Source organism: Centroberyx gerrardi, chromosome 10 (assembly GCF_048128805.1).
Source record: "Centroberyx gerrardi isolate f3 chromosome 10, fCenGer3.hap1.cur.20231027, whole genome shotgun sequence".
NCBI lineage: Eukaryota > Metazoa > Chordata > Actinopteri > Beryciformes > Berycidae > Centroberyx > Centroberyx gerrardi.
The window spans coordinates 18137490-18157773 of NC_136006.1; the positions used below are offsets into that span (position 1 = coordinate 18137490).

A 20284-nucleotide genomic window follows, 5' to 3' on the forward strand; every position below is an offset into this window, starting at 1 on the left:
TCTTACTCTCGTCTCGTGGCACTTTCTCTCTCTTAACCTCTCAATTTTTCTCTCGGTCTTTCTCTCTGGGTCCATCTCTTTTTCACTCTCTTGTCTAATCATATGTAACGATTTTAGTTCCACAGTCAGTAATCGTTGAATATTGGCATACCGTCTCAATATTTAATTTAATGTAGAATGCCCACTGTAGTTGAAAATAGTTACCATGTTATGTACGCTAGAAGTGGTGCAGAAAAATTGTTTTTTTCCTTTAAATCATTCAAACGTTTTAATCATTTAATTATCATTACAGCCATATTCATGCAGTCCAGTCGTTCTCTTCCTCTCTCTGTCCTGGTTGCTCTTCCTCCTCCTCTCTTTCACTTCTCTCTCTCTTCACATCCCTCACTCAATCTGCCGTTTTGCACCACTCCCTATCTGTGCTGCGGTGAGTTCAGTTTTCCAGGCCTTGCCCAGGGCAGAACAGCTGAGGGTGTGTGTATCTATATGTTCATGAGTGTGTGTGTGTGTGTGTGTGTGTGTGTATGTATGTGTGTGTGCTTCACATACACTGGGGTCAGGAGGTAGCTTAGGGAATTCAGGGACAGCTGTCAGTGTGGCCTGATAACATAAGCAGCATGGTCTGCCTGCTTGTCTGTGTGTCTAAGTATGAGACTTTAGGGATGTGGGTTAGTAGTTAGCTCCAACTGTGCTTCAGTCTTTTAGCTTGTTGTGAGTCACCGAGTGTGTGTGTGTGCGTTTTTGTGTGTTTGTGCATATGTCAGGCAGCAGTCATGGTTTTCAGTCCTAGTCAGTCGGGAACAGAACAAGGTAAGAGGAGGACGCTGCCTCTGTATTGAGTGCTGCTCCACCGAGGGGCTACGCTGGGGCTTGTTGGACTGCGCTGTTCTTTTGTGTGTCTGGTTATTGATTGTCTCGGGCTGAAGCTTCCAGGCGTCCTTTATTTCCATTGTGCCAGCTGCTTGGAGCTGGAAGCTGGGAGAGAGAGAGTGGTAAAGGGTAGACAAAGGCAGAGAGAGATAGACTTGTTGATGGTTTGGGGATAGTGGAGAAGAGAGGAGAACGAAAGGGGAGAGAGAGATTTTAGCGGGAGAAGAAAAACGATAATTGTAGGGAGAAGGCAGACAGAGGAGGAACGCGTGAGAGGAGAGAAACTGACTGGCTCATAAGTTATTAATTGTTATAGCACTCCTCCTCTCCGCCTTTGTCACATACTAATTTTCTCCATTTGTCTTTAAAATTCTCCTGACTCCGACTGAATATTCACTTTACTCCCCCTCTCTCATCACTCCTCTCTCTCCCATCTCTCTCCCCCAACCTGTCTGTTTCTTCCTCCCCCTGGCCAACAGTCATAATGAGCTGAATCAGTCGCCCACCCTGCCATTTGCTGCAATCTCCCCACTGGAAGACGCTACAGATGGTCTATCTCTCTCCTCCTTCCTAGCATAGACTGTTATAAGGGCGACTCTGAAATTACAGGAATTAGACTTTGACAGGTGCCGCTGTATGCCACAATCTGGGAGAGATACTGCACTGTACCTCGGGCTTATTGTCAGTGGATGCTTCACAGTTATTTCTAGAGACGTACCACAGCCAGTAAATAATTTACACACATACTGTAGATATCTGACTTGAATCAGGCTGCCAATTAATGACTGACTCCCAGTTAGGATCATATCCCCTCCCCACTTCCTCTGTCCTCCTTACTAAACTTCCACTCAGCGCTGCCATCTCTAGTTGATCACTGCTCTTCTGTTTCTTCTGGTCCTTCCATCTCTTTGCTAATAGTGAGGCTTTATCAAACATTCAGTGGCAGTCCAGCCTGTCTGTCTCCATTGGCCCCCTTAGGCCCTGTCTTCCCTGACATGCAGATCACATCTAATTGGTTCCTGTGATGTTCCATTGAGGCGTGGGCAATCAGGAGAGAGGTACACTGAAACCCTCTGGAGCTCTGAGTGTGTGTGCGTGTGTGTGTGTGTGTGTGTTTGCCGAGCAGCTGACTGATTTGCCTTGTGCTTGTGCTTGCTAGTGCTTGTTGCTGTGAGCACACGCATGTGCGGCATAGCTGTAGTTGAATGTCAAACTGAAAGGGGATTTGTGAGGGGGAACTGCTTCACTCTGTAGCCTTTTCCATCAGCGCCTGTGTGCCGTTCAAAGTGCCACTTGGCTTTTTAACCACTGTGGTTTAAGTATGTGATTGAGCTACTGTGGTAAGAGTACGGTATCTCCTCTGTATTGAAGGACAGTGTCACTGCTTTAACAGAATAATGCTTAAACAGAATAAAACAAGAATAAAATAATAGAATAAAACAAGAAAAATTGTGTCGCACACTCTAGCTCCATAGAAAATACTATATACTTCATTAGATGACGTTTCGGCCTGGCCTTGTATGCCATTCTTGCCTTGATCATTGTTGTTCGTCATCTTTTTGCAGTAGTGTGATATTTGACACGGATTCAACACTGCAACAGTCTTCTGTGTATATCTGAAATTGTACTTTAATGTCCTTAAAACCCATGCAAATGACATTAGATGAATACTTCATGCTAACCTCTGAGATGTCAATGAGGGCGGCATTAGACTAGAGGTTAGTGAAGAGGGCTTTGTGACCGGGTGGCCACTGATTTGGACCCTGGACTGGCTCCCTCAGCAACTACTGTACCATCAAGAAGCCCTTGAGCACGGCACTGGGAGCTTACTGTGCAGCTCCCAGATGTGAATGTGTACGAATGTGAAGGGCACTGATAAAAAAAGAACATGCATGCTCAATTAACATTCAGTGGATAAATAATGGTTAGAGAAACCTTGGACCAAAGAAAACCTTCAAATTAGATAGCAGTTGTCATAAAAGTTTCTTGCCACTGCAGCATCATGCAGAGAAACGTTTAATTCCTCCCATTGCTGGCAAAGATCCATCTTGGAAATGCACCAGTATTCCAACACCATTACTAGGCTATTAACTAGTATTATGGATATTATATATTAATGCCTGCTGTTCAGTGTAACCCTGTGCTGAGCTGGTGTTTTGGAGGAGAAGATGGTAGGATTACAGTATAATCCAGCCTACAGGGTGATACTCTGATTAAAGCAGGTTTCATACGTACAAATGGAGATCTGTGGATTTAAAGGAAAACACTGGTGTAATAGTGTTTTGCATTTATCTCTATATAATTTCCCCACTTCCTAGACCCACCTTGACTGTTGCTCAGTACATCAGAACAGTCACATAGCCTTCCACTGCTCATAGGATTGCATTCAGCTTAAAATTTAATAAAAAATCTCTCTGACAAACATCCTGGTGAATTCAAAGCCATAGTCCATCATTGCAAATTCATTGATGCTGTATGCAGTCTTTGCAGGGAAAGAGCCAAGAATTTATTTTAGAATTTAATTTATATTTCCTGAACCCGGTCAGAAAAATATAATTTGCTTTCATCTGACGGCTCTAAACATTTTCCGCTCATACTGAAGGATGCGTGTGTTTTCATATGTGATGCTTATTTCTGTCGTGCTCCTGCTCACCTCTATTAAAGGGGACCTGTTCCAATTCATAACAACAAAGCCATGCAGTGGGAAATAGCCTATGGGTATGGTAAAAATAGGTGCGCCATGATGGAAATGAGCCAAAAAGTTTAAATCATCAGTGCATCCCTTTAAAGTTTGTGTGTGTGTGCATGCCTGTGCCTGTGTGTACGTGTGTTTGTACTGGTACATGAAAGCTTGTGTTTGTACATGTTGCCTTCGATTAGGCTGAATCCTTCCCTAGTCAATAGTGTTGCTAGTTTGTGCTCTGCTAGATTGCTTTCTGAGAGCAGAGCAAATGGAGGAAGCTGCTGTGTTTTTTTTTAAATTAATTTATTTATTTTTTTGCTGTGCTCTGGAGCGTTGTACACTTTGATATAAAAACTCACTCTCCCTCATCTGAGCCTAGGAGAAAATATCAATCCTTTAGCAGAGCTCCCATCCTCATACCCCAAGCAAAACACATAGAAAGGAGTGTACTAAACAGTGCACCGATATTCCAACACACACATACGCATGTACAAACACGCACACACACACACACATGCACAAACACACACTCATACACACACAAGTGCTTGTATAATGCTATCTAGGAAGAGGGAGGGAAGCAACACTCAATTAGCCTTCTAATCCTGTGTAACAAACAGGCGTGGAACAGCAGGGTCCCAGTGGCGGATGACATCAGCGCGTCACTCCCATAACCTCAGCAGCATGTTGTCCAGAAAACCATCATGACATCAGCACCATGCAGCGGTCAGAGGGCCAGCCTGGCTGTGTTTAACACACGGACACGGCTAAATAAAATACACGGTACACTTGGGCAGATTGGGGCACGCGTCACCATTGAGGCATGTTGAGCCGGGATGCCGCAAAATCTAACAGCCGTTGAGCAGTTTAACTGGACACAGCTTTAGATAAACCACCTTCTACATCTTGTGTTCCCAGGTTGTTGCCGTTTGTGTTGCTGAAGGATATTTGTTGTCGTTTTACCGTTTCAGTTGCATTTGGTCATTTCATACACACACACTCCATCCACCAGAGTATTAGTCATGAAGTGTAGGCTGTCTGCATCTCAAAGCCCTTATTATTAGATGACTGCTCACACAATCAAACCTAGTAATTTAGTTTTCCTAACATCTGCTTTAACTAACTCCTCCAAGAATGACTCATGTCAAGTACATTGAAAGTGCAGTTAAACAAATGACATAGTCTCCATATTTAGATGTAAAGAGCCTTTTTGTGTGAGTTTGTGTGTGTGTGTGTGAGTGATGCTATGCTACCTGGAGGCACAGGCCACAGTGTCAGTGACAGTGCTTGTAAAGCTGAAAATACTGACAGCATGAGATTACAGATCAGTGGACAAATCGATGCCTCTGGAAAATAACTATAAGAAGTTCAAATGACCTTCACCATGCAGGTGTAGAGAAAGAGGGGGAGGCACAGAGAGACACAGAGAGGCTTGGAAGATAACGTGTAATCCACTGAATAAAAAGGCACTGGATTAACGTGGATGGTGTGTGTGTGTGTGTGCTTAGAGTTTCTCATTAACAAGAGATTGTAATCAGACAGTCCAGTGGCCCGTTGGGACATGTGTGGGATTCTAGTTTCTGGTTTGTGTGGCCTATGTTCGCTTGCCTAGGAAGCTTGCGTGTGTGTGTGTGTGCATACTTGTGTGCATGTGTGTGTGCATGTGTCCAATGCACGAAGCAATGCAGGGCAGACAGACCGTTCCACCATAATTTCCTCCCAAGCAAACTGTGAAGAAACAACTCTATGGGCTGAATAACATCGGAGGATCTCAAAGCCAGCTAGTCTTCAGGGTCTTTATTTGCTCGTCAACATTAAGTCATACATAATATATGCTAATATTATGCAAAATTTAAAATTTGGCTAGTAAAATAAATAAATATTTATTAGTGTAAATATATCACATAAGATGAATAATTAATCCATAGAGATCTCGTCTCATATTTAATGCATCGCCCCCAAACTTTCCTAGGGCCTTTGGCTTTGCAGTAATTGGGAACATTTCCTGCATCAGACATCCTGCTGTATTCAGCGTTAGTTAAACAGATCACACCCGAGCACACACATACGCACACTCAATAGTAGTAACGCTGTCGCAGAATCGATTGACACCTGAGGGTGTCAATGGCAGATTGACAATTGTGTCAAATAGAATAACATTTGTCATATCCTGTGGGACTTAAGCTGTTACTATGTCAGTTCGTCACTGCTGTGTAGAAGCAGGGAAGCACACACTCCAAACACTCAAATATGTGCTCTGAGCAGTAATGCATTACATCTCTTCTAATACTGTATGCAAACATGCACAGACATACTGTTGCACACATCCAGACTTTGGAGCAAACACATTGAGAAATGCGTGTGGAATTTTAACAAACTGGAATATGTTTCAGTGGCATTTCAAATCCTATATTTCCTTGTGATATCATGGAAAAAAAATGTCTTTCCCAGTGCTTTATTAATACACTTATTTTACCGGTAATGACTACATCTCTTTCTCAGTTCAGTTCAAAGATGCTTTACTGACATTTACTAACAATCTTGTTAAAACCGATTAAAATACATTGCAAGAGATCCTATCGAAGCATGGGAGAGAAATGATTAGACTAATTGTAGTATAACCGACAACGGTTGATAATGATTAGAATTCTAAGAGTATTTTATATGAGCTGAGAATAATTCAGTCATGTTACTGTTCCTGTCCCCCCGGCTATGGCACGCTGACACATACTAAGCGGCTAGGCCTGCAGTGTTTCCTTGCCCGAGGAGAATTTGGATTTTCTCCCTCTCTCTTAACGGGGAGAAATCGGGGATTTTTTTGGTCATGTATATTTAAACATGTATATCTGTGGTATATCATAAAGCCTATCTCTCTTGTGTATCTCTGTTTCCTTCACTCTATCATTATCTCTCTGTGTACCTCGCTGTTTCAGTGCTTGACCTAATTGCAGCTGCAGAGAGCTCGACATTATTAGAACGTGACTCAAAGTCGTTATCTCGTAGCTGTGTCTGCGCAGCGCCAGAGATGAGTTGACTTGCCTTCTAGCGAGGTGCTTTAAATTGAGACCTTGTGTCACCATTTGTCCCGTGTTCCACTGTGTCACCGTTCGTTCCCTGAAATGGCATGTTACATGGCTATCGCTGCTGGGCAGAGGAGGCAAGATGCTGCATGAGCCAGTAATGCCTCACGACGTTCAGATGGAAAAGCAAGACATTTTCTTGTCAGATCTACCGCTGTGAGGTCTGTATGTGACTGGTAAAGTGCTAATGTGGGAGTCAGTGTGTTAGCCTTGACCTAAAAACACTACCCTACCCAGCAGTGTGAGGACAGCAGAGGTGTGTGTGTGTGTGTGTGTGTGTGTGTGTGTGTATGTGTGTTTTGTGCGTGTGTGCACATGTGACAACTTTCACAAGTTTAAGCATTCACACACAGGCAAGTCATGGCTGGTATTAAGCTATGTGACTTAGTAGGTATTGATTGTAACACCTTTGCAAGCACTCACACAGACACACACACCTACACACACACACACACACACACACACACACACACGCATAGACACACACCAAATGACCTCTCCAGCACAGTGTTGATAGGAAAAAGGAAAGAACATCTTAAGGAGTCTTGACACAATTATTTTCTGGCAAACACGCACATTTGCACACACACATGCACACACACACACACTGAGCTGATGTGTTATATTATCCAGGTGGATGTTGGAAGAGGCATTTCTGGCTGCGTGTTGCAGCAGAGGCAGAGAGTTGTTTTTGTGACCTGATTTCCTATGACAGGATTTACTCGAGCATCCATCTCCCGGTTTCTGTCTTCCTCTCGCTCTCCCTTTCAAGCTCTCTCTCTCTCCTGCTCTTCTCCTTTCAGTGTCGTCACTAAGTCATCCTCACCTGCCTCTCACGTTCTTTTACCCCCCCCCCCCTTCCCTCCAATCCCCATGCTCATCCTCTAGTGCTGTAGATATGGGTGAGAAGTGAATCCACTGACAGCAAAGATAGATATAATAGCACAAAATCTCCCATAGGAAATGCAGCTTGCTATGATTTTAACCTGCAGATGTGCGAGCACCGTGGCACAGATTTGAAATGTGTGTCAAAACCCTGCTTTAGTCACACTCTGCACACCCTGTTAAGCTGTTTCACACTCATCCACGTTGTGTGTGTGTGTGTGTGTGCTAGTCTTTTTTGTTCTCTCTCACTCTCTCTCTGTATCTTTCTGTCTCTTTCTCTTTAGCCTGCTGTTTCTCTCTTCTTTTGCCTCTCCCTCTCTCTTTCTCTCTCTGTAATTTTCCCTCTCATTCACTCACACACACACAATGTCACCATCCTTCTGCAAATCCTCTTTTTAATGCCAGGCTTAGGTATTCATATATGCAAATCAGCCTTAAAGCACAAAGTCAGCAGCGAGTGCCCTACAGACACACTGAGGCTACAAGCACATACACACTAGGTGTCACTCATCTATGTGTGTGTGTGTTTGTGTTTGTGTGTGTGTGTGTGTGTTTTTGTGTGTGCACATGTGTGCATGTGTGTTGGTCTTATGTTCTACCATTCCAGTGAACCAGTCTTATCTGCAGTTAATTTGTGGCCAGTTTAAGACTCGGTGAGCACTTAACCTGTCACCGCACCAAGAGCCGCACTGCAGCAGCTTAACTCTCTCTCTCTCTCTCTCTCTCTCTCTCTCTCTCTCTCTCTCTCTCTCTCTCTCTCTCTCTCTCTCTCTCTCTCTCTCCTCTCTCCCTCTCTCTCTCTCTCTCTCTCTCTCTCTCTCCCTCTCTCTCTCTCTCTCTCTCTCTTTGGCTGCCCTCTTCCTATCCAATTTAATGCTCCCCCCTCCCTCTCTCTACTCATCTCTTGCTTATTTTTCCTTCTCTTGCTCCCCCTGCTGTAGCTATCTGTGTTTCCTTCCATTTTTCCATTCCTATCTCTCTCCAGTGACCCCCCCCCTTCTCTCTCTCTCTCTCTCTCTCTCTCTCTCTCTCTCTTTCTCTCCCTCTGTCTCTCTCTCTCCCTCTCCCTCTCACCGGCACATCTCCGGCATGAGGAGGCACAATTAATTCCACCCCCTTTTTCTTCTTTCAGCTCAGGAGGAAGAGGGTAGTAGAAAGAAGTGTGAATCTGTGTGAGTCAGTGTATCTGTGTGTGTGTGTGTGTGTGTGTGTGTGTGTGTGTATGTATGTGATGGAGAGAAGGAGAGAGGCAGGGAGGAAGGGGGTGTGTAAGGAGGTGAGGAGCATTGCGTCAGCGGGGGTGTGTTGCGCGGGGGGGCGGGCTGAGCCGGCTGTCAGTCAGTGACGTGAGCGGAGCACGTGCGTCGGTCATGGCTGGGAAGACGTTGTGTGGCGCTTATCTGGCTGTGGGCGAGGAGAGCTAGGAGCAGCCGCAGCTCTTTCTCGCCGTCGGCGTGTGTGTGACTGACCGAGGGAGTGTGTGTGCGCGCGTGTGTCTGGGTCTGTGTGCGTGTGTGTGTGTGTAGGTGCTGCATGGGCTGCAACCGGAGCTGCCGCTGCCGCTGCTGCTGCTGGTGCCGGTGCTGGTGAATAATGCAGACGGGGGAGCGGAGCGTGGATAGCGTGTGGGGAGCCAGATGAATAATGCATCCTGCCGGGTTACTAGCTCTAGCGCCGCGTTAGTTAGTTTAGCTGGAACCTGTAGCTGCCTCCTGTCTGCCTGCCTGACTTACTGACTCCCTCCCTGCCTGCCTGCTTGCCTGCCAGCCTGATTGACTGGCTGACTGGCTGATTAACTCACACAGCCAGAAAATGTCTCACTACCATTTCATCAAATGCTGTAAGTAGCCAATCAGCATCTCTTTATTTGTCTTTCTATGATGGCAGGTGTGTGTGCGTATGTGCATCATGTGTATTTGTGCATGCCTCAGCCATGGGTGTGTGCCCATTGTATTACCTCATGCATCTGCAGGGTGTCATATACTGTATGAGTTTTACATGCTCTCTCAGTGTGTTTCACTGGATTCTGGTCTGCTGCTCCGGACCGTCAATTACATGCACAGGAATAATAAACTTGTTCCTGACTGCAATCTGAACTCATCTTCATGGTAGCCAGTTTGTGTATAGGTATGTGTGTATGCTTGCACGTATATGTGTGTGTGTGTGTGTGTGTGTGTGTGTAAGTGCAGTGAGTGGGTGTGTGCGCTTGCTGCAGAGAGCTGCTGCAGATGTGTGAAGTTGACCGGTGAATGCGGCAGGTAGCGGCAGAGAGAAGAACGGGAGAAAGATGCGGCTCTCATGAGAGTCTGTCATATTCAGAACACACTGACAGACTGAGTCTTAAGTAATTCAGAGAGAGAGAAGGACAGCGGGAGAGAGAAACTGAGGGTGATTTAGAGGAGGGATGGAAAGAGAGAAGGAACAGTAGGATTGGTAAACGGGAAGGAGGAGAGGATGGGATGAGTGACATATGAAGAGAGAGAGACCGAGTGGAGCGGAGAGTGATGGACAAACCCAGGGAGGAATGAGTGAGAGTGACGGACGCTGCATGTTGAAGAGGTTAGGAAGGGGGAGGAGGGAGCTACCACCCTCCTAAAAGATAGAGGGCGAATGGGTGATAACTACGATAGAGGTGCTAAAGGCTGTCATAGAGTCGGAGAGGATGTCTCTCTCTCCCTGCCTCTCTCTCTTTCTCTCTGTCTCGCTCTCCCTCCTTGTCTTTCGCTTATTCCCTGTCTCTCTCTCTCTCTCTCCCTGTCTCTCATTGGGTCTGTAACTCACCATCTCAGTGTCTCTCTCTTTCTCTCACTCTCAAGCAGTTACCACAAGCATATATCTATATCATATGAATATATATGCAGTTTGCAGCAAGTGTGTGTGCGTGTGTGTGTGTTTGTCTGTGTGTGTACGTGTGTGTCTGTTTGCTATCTTCTAATTTATAAGCTGCTGCAGTGCCGTCAGTGTTATTAGCTGGAGCCTACATGGGATATTCCACATTCAATCAATACCTGACAGCCTGGAGATGGGAAGGCAGGACAAGACAGCTACCTCTCCCCATCCTGTCTTTCTCTTTCTCTCTCTTTCTGTCTCTCTCTCTCTTTCTCTCTCTCTCTCTCTCTCTCTCTCTCTCTCTCTGCTCCCTCCATCTCTCCTCAGACTCATTCAGCCCTGTTGCCCTTCATTCTCAATCCCACCATGCTTTCTCTCTCTTATTCACTTCCCATCTATCCATTCACAGCAAGTCATCACCCTCCTCTAGCATCCTCTGGTTTACACGGTCTAATTTATTTTTATGGCTGTTTAAGAGCCCAGAGCAGATGTTGCGCTATTAGGTACGTTTGCATCCAACTGTCAAGCAAATTGTATGTAAACTTTTAAATTGTCGCAAACAAATGCAATAGGAATTAGGTTTTCCTCAGCTGGGTTGAAGCGAATTCACACATCCATGTGAAAAATGGAAAGTCTGTCAAGAATTGATTAGTATTAGGTAAATTGCGGTTGTTTTTTTACTGCATGCCGAGCCTACGTCATTGTTTTTAATTTAAATACATATCCATCACTATTTATAGTGTAATTTCTTTATGAACAAAAATAAATTCTGCTTAAAGTGAGCATAAGAAACTTTTTTGTGACAGTGAGGAAATTTTTATTGAATTTTGCCATTTCCATTCAGCTCTTCTAATTTGACACATAATTCGTAAAGAAAAAAAACACCTTCGATTGAAACCCGGCTACTGTCATAGACTCCTTAACCCTCAGTCTGTCTTGTGGGTGACACGTGTCGGCACCAACATGCCATGTTGTGTGACGTCTGTCGTGTGCTGTAATACTCTGAGAGTTGATGGGTAGGAAGATGTGTCAGTGGCCCTGACTGCATGTTTAATATCTGATTCACAAGGCTCACAGAGAGAGTGTGAGAGAGGGTGTGTGTGTTGGGGGGTGGGGGGTGGGCGGGCAGATGAATGAGAAATCTGTTTTGTGTATCTCCCACATAAATCCAGTTATGAGCACTTCCCCTGTTCTTTATGATGCAGCTATAACAACTGGTAACATGCTGAGGAGAGGAGAGGAGAGGATGCATGGAGAATATATATCTATATCTATATCTATCATATAAAATAGAAGACTGAATGTTGAGTGAATGAGGAGACACAAATGGAAAAAGATGACCAAACCAAGAAAGAGATGAAGAAAGGCAGCTTGACATGGGTTTGTAGTCAAAGACTCAAGGATCAAAGGTATACATAGAGGGATGAATACAGAGTGAAAGGATAGAGAGAGTTTATTTTTTAGTTCATAGTTCATTGTCCTTAGATGCTATATATCTCTTATTCATGCCAATAAAGCATGTTGAATTGAAATTAGAGAGAGAGAGAGACAGAGAGAGAGAGGCAGAGAGAGAGACAGAGAGAGAGAGGCAGAGAGAGAGAGAGAGAGAGAGAGAGAGAGAGAGAGAGAGAGAGAGAGAGAGATCTGGGTGCAGTGTGAGTTCACCACTGGTTCATACATCCTCATTCTGTGTGATGTACAGTCACTCAAACACACACACTGTATTCACTGAGCGTATGATACTTCTTATTCCGTCACCTACTGTTGCTTTCTTGTGTCTATTCTCTGAACATTGTCATTGTCTCTGCCTGAAACAAATTCCTATACACACACACACACACACACACACACACTCTCACACACACTTGCCTGGAGGTGAAACTGACAGTGCTCGTATGCTTTATCATCTGAGCTTTGTACTACCAGCGACGAATCAAACGGCATTTGAATAAAAACTATGGTCTGCAGTGATTTCACTTGTTCGCCCAAATCTGTCTCTCTTCCCCGCTCTTACAAGTGCACTCTTACAATTTGCCATCATTTTTATGCCATCATATTTGCTTCCATTGAAGCAAAACCAGAAGTATGTGACAGTGCCCCATCCCTCTGCAGTCACTCTTGCCGGTGCCAGTGTGAGCTGGTTCCCTGCAGTGAGGACTCTTTGTTGTTCCTTAGCTGTATCCCTGGCCCGCTCTCTGTGTAAGGCACTTCGACACACTTACCCAGCCTGCTGCTCACGATACATCCATCTCTGGCCAACAGGCCGACATTCTGGGCATTGTGTGTGTGTGTGTGTGTGTGTCTGTCTGTTCTTGTACTATCATTGTGAGAACCTTTTTGAGTTTTAGGACATTTGAGGACATTTTTGTCAAGTGAGGTCATTTTGGCTCTTCTTCAAGAGGCTAGTTTAGCGTTAGGACTTGGGTTTAGGTTAGGATTAGGTTTAGGTTTATGTTAGGGTAAGAGTTACAGTGAGGCATGTGATGGTGAGTTAATGTTAGGGTTAGTGAGGAAATGAATGTAATTATTGGAAGGTCCTCATAAGGATAGAAGTACAAGCAATATGCAGTATGATGTGTGTGTGTGTGTGTGTGTGTGTGTGCCTGTCTACGCACAGAAAAATAAAGGTGTGAACTGGAACCGAAAATGGTTCTTCGGAGTGATGCCATGTTTTTGTTTTTCTGCCCTTGTATAGCCTCATTTGCAATTGCACAATATATATTATGGAGGGGTTTAGTTATGGTTATATGGTTCTTTGGGATATTAAAAGGTTCTTGAAAGGTTCTTTGTGGAACCAGAAATGGTTCTTCTACGGCATCTCTCCAAAAAACCATTTTCAGTTCTAGTATGCACCTTTATTTTCATGTAATGCTCCAGGAGTGGTTAGGAGATCTGCTTCTTGATGGAATGTATTATGGCCCTGCAGTGAGCAGTATTCGGTGTGTGTGCTCTCCCCCGCAGGCTGTGGGTCGGTACATACTCGGATCAGAGTGGGCTGCCGCACAGTTACGCCTCAGACTGACAGGCTTCTTTGACTGGAGAGCAGAGCAGCTTAGTTCACTGCACCCACTCTAAAAGGTGTCTAATCTGGACTCAGACTTAGCACACATCTCAGCCACTGAGTCACACGGCAGAGAGGCTGAGCGGAGGAGAGGATGAGGAGGACAAATCTGCAACAGGAGAAGGAGAATGGTGGCGAGAACAGGGAACTGAAAGGGCGAGGAAAGCTGCAGTATGGAGAGATGGAGTAACAAAAGATTGGACAAGGCAGTAGGTTGAGGGTGTTTGTGTGTGTGTGTGTGTGTGTGTGTGTGTGTGTGTGTGTGTTTGTTCAGCCCTGAAGCCAAGTTCCCAAACTGAAATACAGTTGAAGCAGACACCTGGCGTGAACAGGATAATAATGACCTCTCTTGTCTGGAACCTGAACACAAAAGAACCTTTTTTACATGTGCAAGCCAAGCAGATGGCACTGGTGTATTGTGCAGGGGGTGGAGGGGTGGGGGTGGAGGAGGGGCAGGTGTTTGAATGAATGTGTAGATGCCTATCGAACGCAAAAAGCACGTAGAGACACAGCAGCTTCATTCATCAGCCCGCAGCACGGCTTTGTTTCTACCCGATAAGGATCTAGTCAAAACACACATTGGCCCCTGCAGATGGGAAACGGCTATATTTAAAGTGGACACGATACATCAACAGCAACAGCACAGCCATGTCTGTTGGAGGACTGTTGAAAAGCACGTGTGTGTGTGCTTTTATGGTGTTTTTTCTTTTTTGTTTGTTTTTCACTGTGGGGTTGTGAGCGCTGTTCAAAGAGTTTTGCGTTTCGTTCTCTGGGTATGCAAAGAGATTAAAGGGCGACACAGGCGCACAAGCGCTCTCATCTCCATGTCTGCACGACAAACAGAGCGCAAGTTACTTCTTCTTGAGAAAGTATTACAGGGAGAGAGAGAAAGAGAGGGGTGAGGGTGATGGGGGAAGAAGCTGTGGGACTTCAAAGGCGTCCCACTGACTAGCAGACTGATATAGCGCTGTGCTGAGTCACCCGCAACACACAGAGGGAGAGGAGATAGGAGGCAGACATAGAGAGCCACTGAGAGAGAGAGAGAGAGACCGAGAAAGATGGAGAGCATCCTTTCAGGCAGATCAAGGGAGAGACGGGAATGCTGAGGGGAGAGGAGAAATAAAAGACAGAATGGTCAAAAGAGGACAAGACGAGGTGGAAACAAGGGAACGACAGAGTTGAGTTTGATAAAAGAGTACATGTGAGAAGGAGACAGGAGGGCCGAGGAGGGGGAGGAGCGGGTGAGTCAGAAAGAGAAGCAAAAAAAAGACACTGTGTCTTATTTATCTGCAAAGGCATCCTCTCCAGCCCTCCTTTTCCCTCTCCTGTGGGCTAGCTGTGACCTGAATTAGTCAAATAATCGCTGTCGTCTTGCACTGCACACTCATTGCAGAACACGCACACATACACACAAACTGCCTCGAAGCTCTGGCTCTGATTAAAAACCTTTTTTTCCAAAACGTACCTTGTGTAATACGTTGTTTTTTCCTAATGTGGGTGTGGATTTTTTTTTTTTACCTGAGCACACTCAATGAGTCTCAGCCTGGGCCCACGACTGCAGAAGGAGTCGCTAACCACCCCAGCAGACCGTAATAAGGTTGGCTGCTGCTTAGCAATGAGATCTGTTTGGCTGAGTTCCACTGAGAGGCAGAGCTATTATGCAGAGTCAGGAGAATCACTGCGCACTGTTGGGACGGGGGAGACAACACACAAAACACACCGACGCTTTCCTCAACTCGCCCCGGGGTTAAACAGACACAGCAAATATACTTCACTGTAAATATGCCAAATGCTAAATGCTTACACATACACACACACACACACACAGTTGGGCAAACATGCACCCACACACGGCCACACAAACACACATGCACGGCACTTACACAAAAGGAAGCCCATGTATACACACACACACACACACACACACACACACAGAGTCCTGCCTGGAGGTGAAGCTGACAGCGCTAGTGTGCTTTATCATCTGAGCCTCGTTTTGCCAGCTGAGTATCAAACAGTATTAGAATAAGCACTATGGTCCGCAGTGGCTTCTCTTGTATAAGCGAATCTGTTTCTCTCTCTCACTCTTACCAACACATGGACAATTTGCCACCAGACCTTCAATAGGAACAGATATGGCAACAAAACAAAACAAAAAACAAAATTATACGATGTGTATAATAATATGTGAGCAGACTAAATATCAATTCCATATCTTTAACCCTTAAATCCTCCTCTCTCCCTGTGCCTCCAGGTTGTTTCCAGCTATGTAACGTCTTTCGTCAGAACATGGAGATAGACCAGTGTCTGCTGGAGTCTCTCCCCATTGGCCAGCGCCAGCGGCTGGTCAGGAGGATGCGCTGCGACCAAATAAGAGCGTACTACGAGAGAGAGAAGAGCCTCCAGCGCCAGCAGGGTGGAGTCAAGGCCCGAGCGCTGCCCAGCCACCGCAAGAAGCACCGCATCCGCTTCAGCCTCGCTAATGTCATACAGGACGCCATCATTCGCCATGACGACAAAGAAGGTGTGCGTGTGTGTGGGTGTATGGGTATGTGCATATCTGATAAACAGATGTCAAAGGAGAAATTGATCTGGTGAGGTTCAGGACTGACAATTTGGTTTGCAGTATCATTCTTCACACTGATTATAGGTCAGTCAGGATGAGCATGCTCACATACGCAATCACACACACACACATACACACACACACACACACATACAGAAGTCAAAAGCTGGTATTCAGAGAGAGATTGAACAGTTAAGAGACAGAAGTAATGCAATGAAAAAGAGACATGAAGGGCCGTCTATTTCTGCCTTTGTGACGGTTGAGTTATTGCAACTGTTCTCAGGAGAGATGGTGAGCATGGAGAAAATTGTGTGTGTGTCTGTGTCTGTGTCTGTGTCCATATCTATGTCTGAGAATGTCTCTGTGTCTGTCAGTGTATGTGTGTGCATGTTTGTACTCTTGTCCATTGTCAGATTCCATTCCAAAGAGTGACTCTTCATTAGGGATTCAGTGGTGGCTCTTCCAGAAGGACTGAGAGAGCTTTTCTCAGGCAGACAGTGAATCATATCTGCCCTCGGGCCGGGATCTGAGCAGGGCCACAGCCTGGCTCCCGATAAAGACACCCTCAAACTGTTTTTTCATGAGATCAGATAGTCAATGAGCTCACAGGACATAGAGGACTTCAAGTTCTACTCTGAAGGGCCATTGATCTTCCCCCAAGTCCACCGTCTCTCGTCTCACCTATGCACTTGCCAGTCGTTTACCCAGCTGTCCAAGTGTATCTGTGTCACCCTACCAGCAGACATTGCAGGTCACTTTGCTAATCTCTGCTCCCTAGCTGCCAATGAGGTTCAGCTGGGGGTTTTGGGAGCAGCTGGTGTGCCATTGCAACTGCCAGACTGAAACCAGGGTTCCTTGGCTGGGCATGAATCAGCTCTGCTACCCCTCCGCCTAATGCCCAATTACCACCCAGGCTCCACCATGGCACCGGACTGGCACCACACTGGCACCAGGCTACCATTGGCTTTTGCAATGGGAAAGCCTACTGACCATTCAGCGGTGCGCAACGCAAAACCTGGAGCTAGACCAAACAAAATAGCAGACTCAGACACAGTAGACTGCTACGAAGGATGAATTCCCTGCTGACAGTCTCACTGTGTCAAGGTACTGTTGGAAAGCTTTATGATCTATTAACCTCGTGTTGGCTTGTCTTTTTCGTCTGACTGCCTCGTAGAGTGTATCCCTCACCGAGGGCACGTGGGTCCATCTTCGCCACTTTGAAGTAATGCTAGGTTGGATAGATCAGCATGTGCTACTTCCTGACAGCGGTTGTTTGAGCATCCCTTAGTGTTACTGCGGTGCTGTGAAATTACAGTGCACAGTTTCTCACACCATGTTGCTGTCTTGAGCCCGCTCCCCTCTCCATTTGTACGGAGTGAAAATGTTTGCCTCAGGCTTGTACCCTCCCGAGAGTAATGTGGGAACATTTCTGGATTTTTTTTTTTACCCCACCACAGAATCATTATAAGCGCAGAGGAAATGTGTAAACGTGCTCGTTGCAGTGAAGGCCTAGGGGTTAATCTGGTGGAGAGGGGTAATGGAGTAATTGGGGGAGAGGGATTTGGATTTGTGGTTGCCTCGTTGGCTTTGCCAAGCTAACCAAATCTCTTGCCTGGAAAACTGGCCTCAACGGAAATCCTGAAAACAGAGGAGGATGTTTGAGTGCTCATTCCTCTCCCCAGGGATCCCTGCTGTGTTATAAATGATGCAATCAGCTTCTCTATATCAGATATGATCAGCAGAAAAACTCTGCTTGATGAATTGTTGATTATTTTCTGCTCTCATTTGTCTCATTAAGCCTATAGCTCGTGGATCTCCCTTGAAGTGTGAAACCATGAAATGGGAGTGATAGACTGTGTCCAAACAGCGTATGGGGCCAACAAAGATGAACGCCTCTTAGCTGATGGACACTGATAGGTTTAAAATTGCTGTTATCTCAAATTAACTGCATGCATTCTTCTCATCTTGATCTTCAATTAATTAGTTTTCTTTTCAATTTTCAGCATCATGGCCCTCAGATGGTAATGATTACTGAAAAAATAGATTGAAAAGACATTTTATCTTGGTAACTCATTATTGTTTTTAAGAACAGCGTGCTTGTATGTATATATATATATATATATATATATATATATATATATATACAGAGAGAGAGAGAGAAAGAGAGAGCACAGAGGCAGAGAGAAAGAGACAGATGGCAGGAGAGAAAGAAAGAGACAGCAAGAGAAGGAAAGAGAGAAGCAAAGTTTGTGTGTGAGAGAGAGAGAGAGATAGAGGAAGCCTTTCTCAGTATGTCCTAATTAAAGCCTTTTTTTCGGGAGCCGGCTCCAGGATCTGATTCAGAGATAAAGTAGAAATTCACTCTGCTGACGAGGCAGCCAGGTAATCAGAGATATCACATACACACACACACACACACGCTCATGCACACAAGTATTTTCTCTCTTATCGGTTGTCGTGGGCAGGAAATCAGATTGAGGAGAAGGAAATAAAGAGAAACAGGATGGAGAAACGAGGAGGCGTTGAAAGAGGTGAGAAGATGGAAAACCTGAAAGCTAAAGAAATTGAAAAGCGGTGTGAAAGAAGCAGCGGGTCAGGGAGGAAATGAAAGGGTTAAGGTGGAAGAATACCAATAGAACCCTATAGAAAGAGAGACACGCACCATACCTCATCTCCCTTCTCCGTTCCTATCTGTCATATGTAAACATGTGGCTCACTTGCGTTGTGACATTTGGTGAAATTGCTTTTCCCAAACTCATCTCTTAACTTCATCAAAGCGAGACACAAGTGGAACAGCAGCAGCTGTTGCCCTTGAGAGCCATGGAACCCACAATCAATTCCCATCATGTCTTCCCTTACAACAGGATAATGGTATGGAATATTGCATCCAGGGTTCTGTGGTTCTCACTGAGGTGCTGGTTCCTGGCAAACACAATTTGAGTGATGGTTTTGAGTCCATTTGAATATTGTGCTATGACCAACAATTATCTTATTATCTTCTTATCTTATGCCTACCATACATTAGAAGACATTTAGTCTGACACATTCTCACATTTAACAACAATCTGTCTCAAGTTATGAGTTTTTAGTCTAGTTTAAGATTCTGTTTAGACTGAGAATCATGCAGCATCACATATTAAAAGACTCCAGCAGGATTTTGCAGAGATTTGGTAGTAGTTCCTTGCTTGCATCATGCAGGTTTTCAGTGCATGTGAAGGATTATACAGGCTCAAAACACTGATAAAGGACTATGATGTTTGAATGTGAATGAAGCTACAACATCCCCCTCCTCCACCATCTACATACACACACCCACATACAACAAAGCACACATGCACAACACGCAGAGAGAGAGATAAACTCTCGTTCTCTCCACAGCTCCACCAGTTTTGTCCTCCAGTCCAATGGAACCGGGACTTGCCGGGACTTGGCATCGCCATGTTTACTCCTCTGTCTGTCTGTAGAGCCTTGTCACCTGTCACTACAAGTGCGGATGTCAGCCAAAGATAGCGCACCTATTGGCTGTTGACAGTGTAGCGTTAGAAATTGCATTGTTGACATCACAAACCTTTTGAGCCAAGAATTGTGAAGTCGCTTCAAATATCGTCTCTAGTGTAAGGCCAGCATTAAACGCTTATCTAAACAGGTTCGCAAAATGCTCTAAAGTCAACTATTATCACTATCATCACATCACCATTATTATCATGTAGTATTATCATGTCATACCACCTGTATGAGCCCATCTTGTAACCCAGATTTTACTGGTTAGTTCCCCGCAAGGTCCAATGTGTCCATCCCTGACCAAGTATCCTTGAGCAAGACACTGAACATCTACCTGCTCCAAGTTTGCTGGACGGCTGGGTCTGAATCTCATATCTATCACTTTTAACATTGATAAACAGAGAGTTCATCGTAAACCAAAAAAATGCCATACTAGCTTAGCTTTAGCAATATGATGTGTGTGTGTGTCTGTGTGCGTGCATGCATGCGTGTTCATGCATCACACTAATCACATCAGGAGACTGAGACATCCTGACACTTTAGAGGAGTGTAATTACATGTGGGACTGGTTGAGATGTCGGCCCCTATCTGTATAGGAGAAAACCCTCCCTCCCCACATACACACACACACACACACACACTCCTCTGAATTTCCACCCACCCTTATTGATCAGCGCGTATAGATCCAGGCTGCAGGCTCACCACAAAGACTCACAGGCTCTAATCAGTTCTCTGTAGTGAAGGCAGAAGAAGTTATAATAGCCTAGTAATAGCCTCCACTCTCATGCGTGGTTTTCTGTCTTAGACATAAT

General features: G+C 45.1%; 1 protein-coding gene across 1 annotated transcript in view; it reads left to right on the forward strand.

Annotated features, from left to right (window-relative positions):
• Positions 1-9330: 9330 nt before the first annotated feature.
• The window catches only part of myo16 (myosin XVI), an 82736-nt gene continuing 71782 nt past the window's right edge, over positions 9331-20284 (forward strand). Inside the window, exons 1-2 of the mRNA XM_071905248.2 lie at positions 9331-9358; positions 15660-15929. Coding sequence (XP_071761349.2) covers positions 9331-9358; positions 15660-15929 — 298 coding nt within the window. The remainder of the gene's footprint in view (positions 9359-15659; positions 15930-20284) is intronic.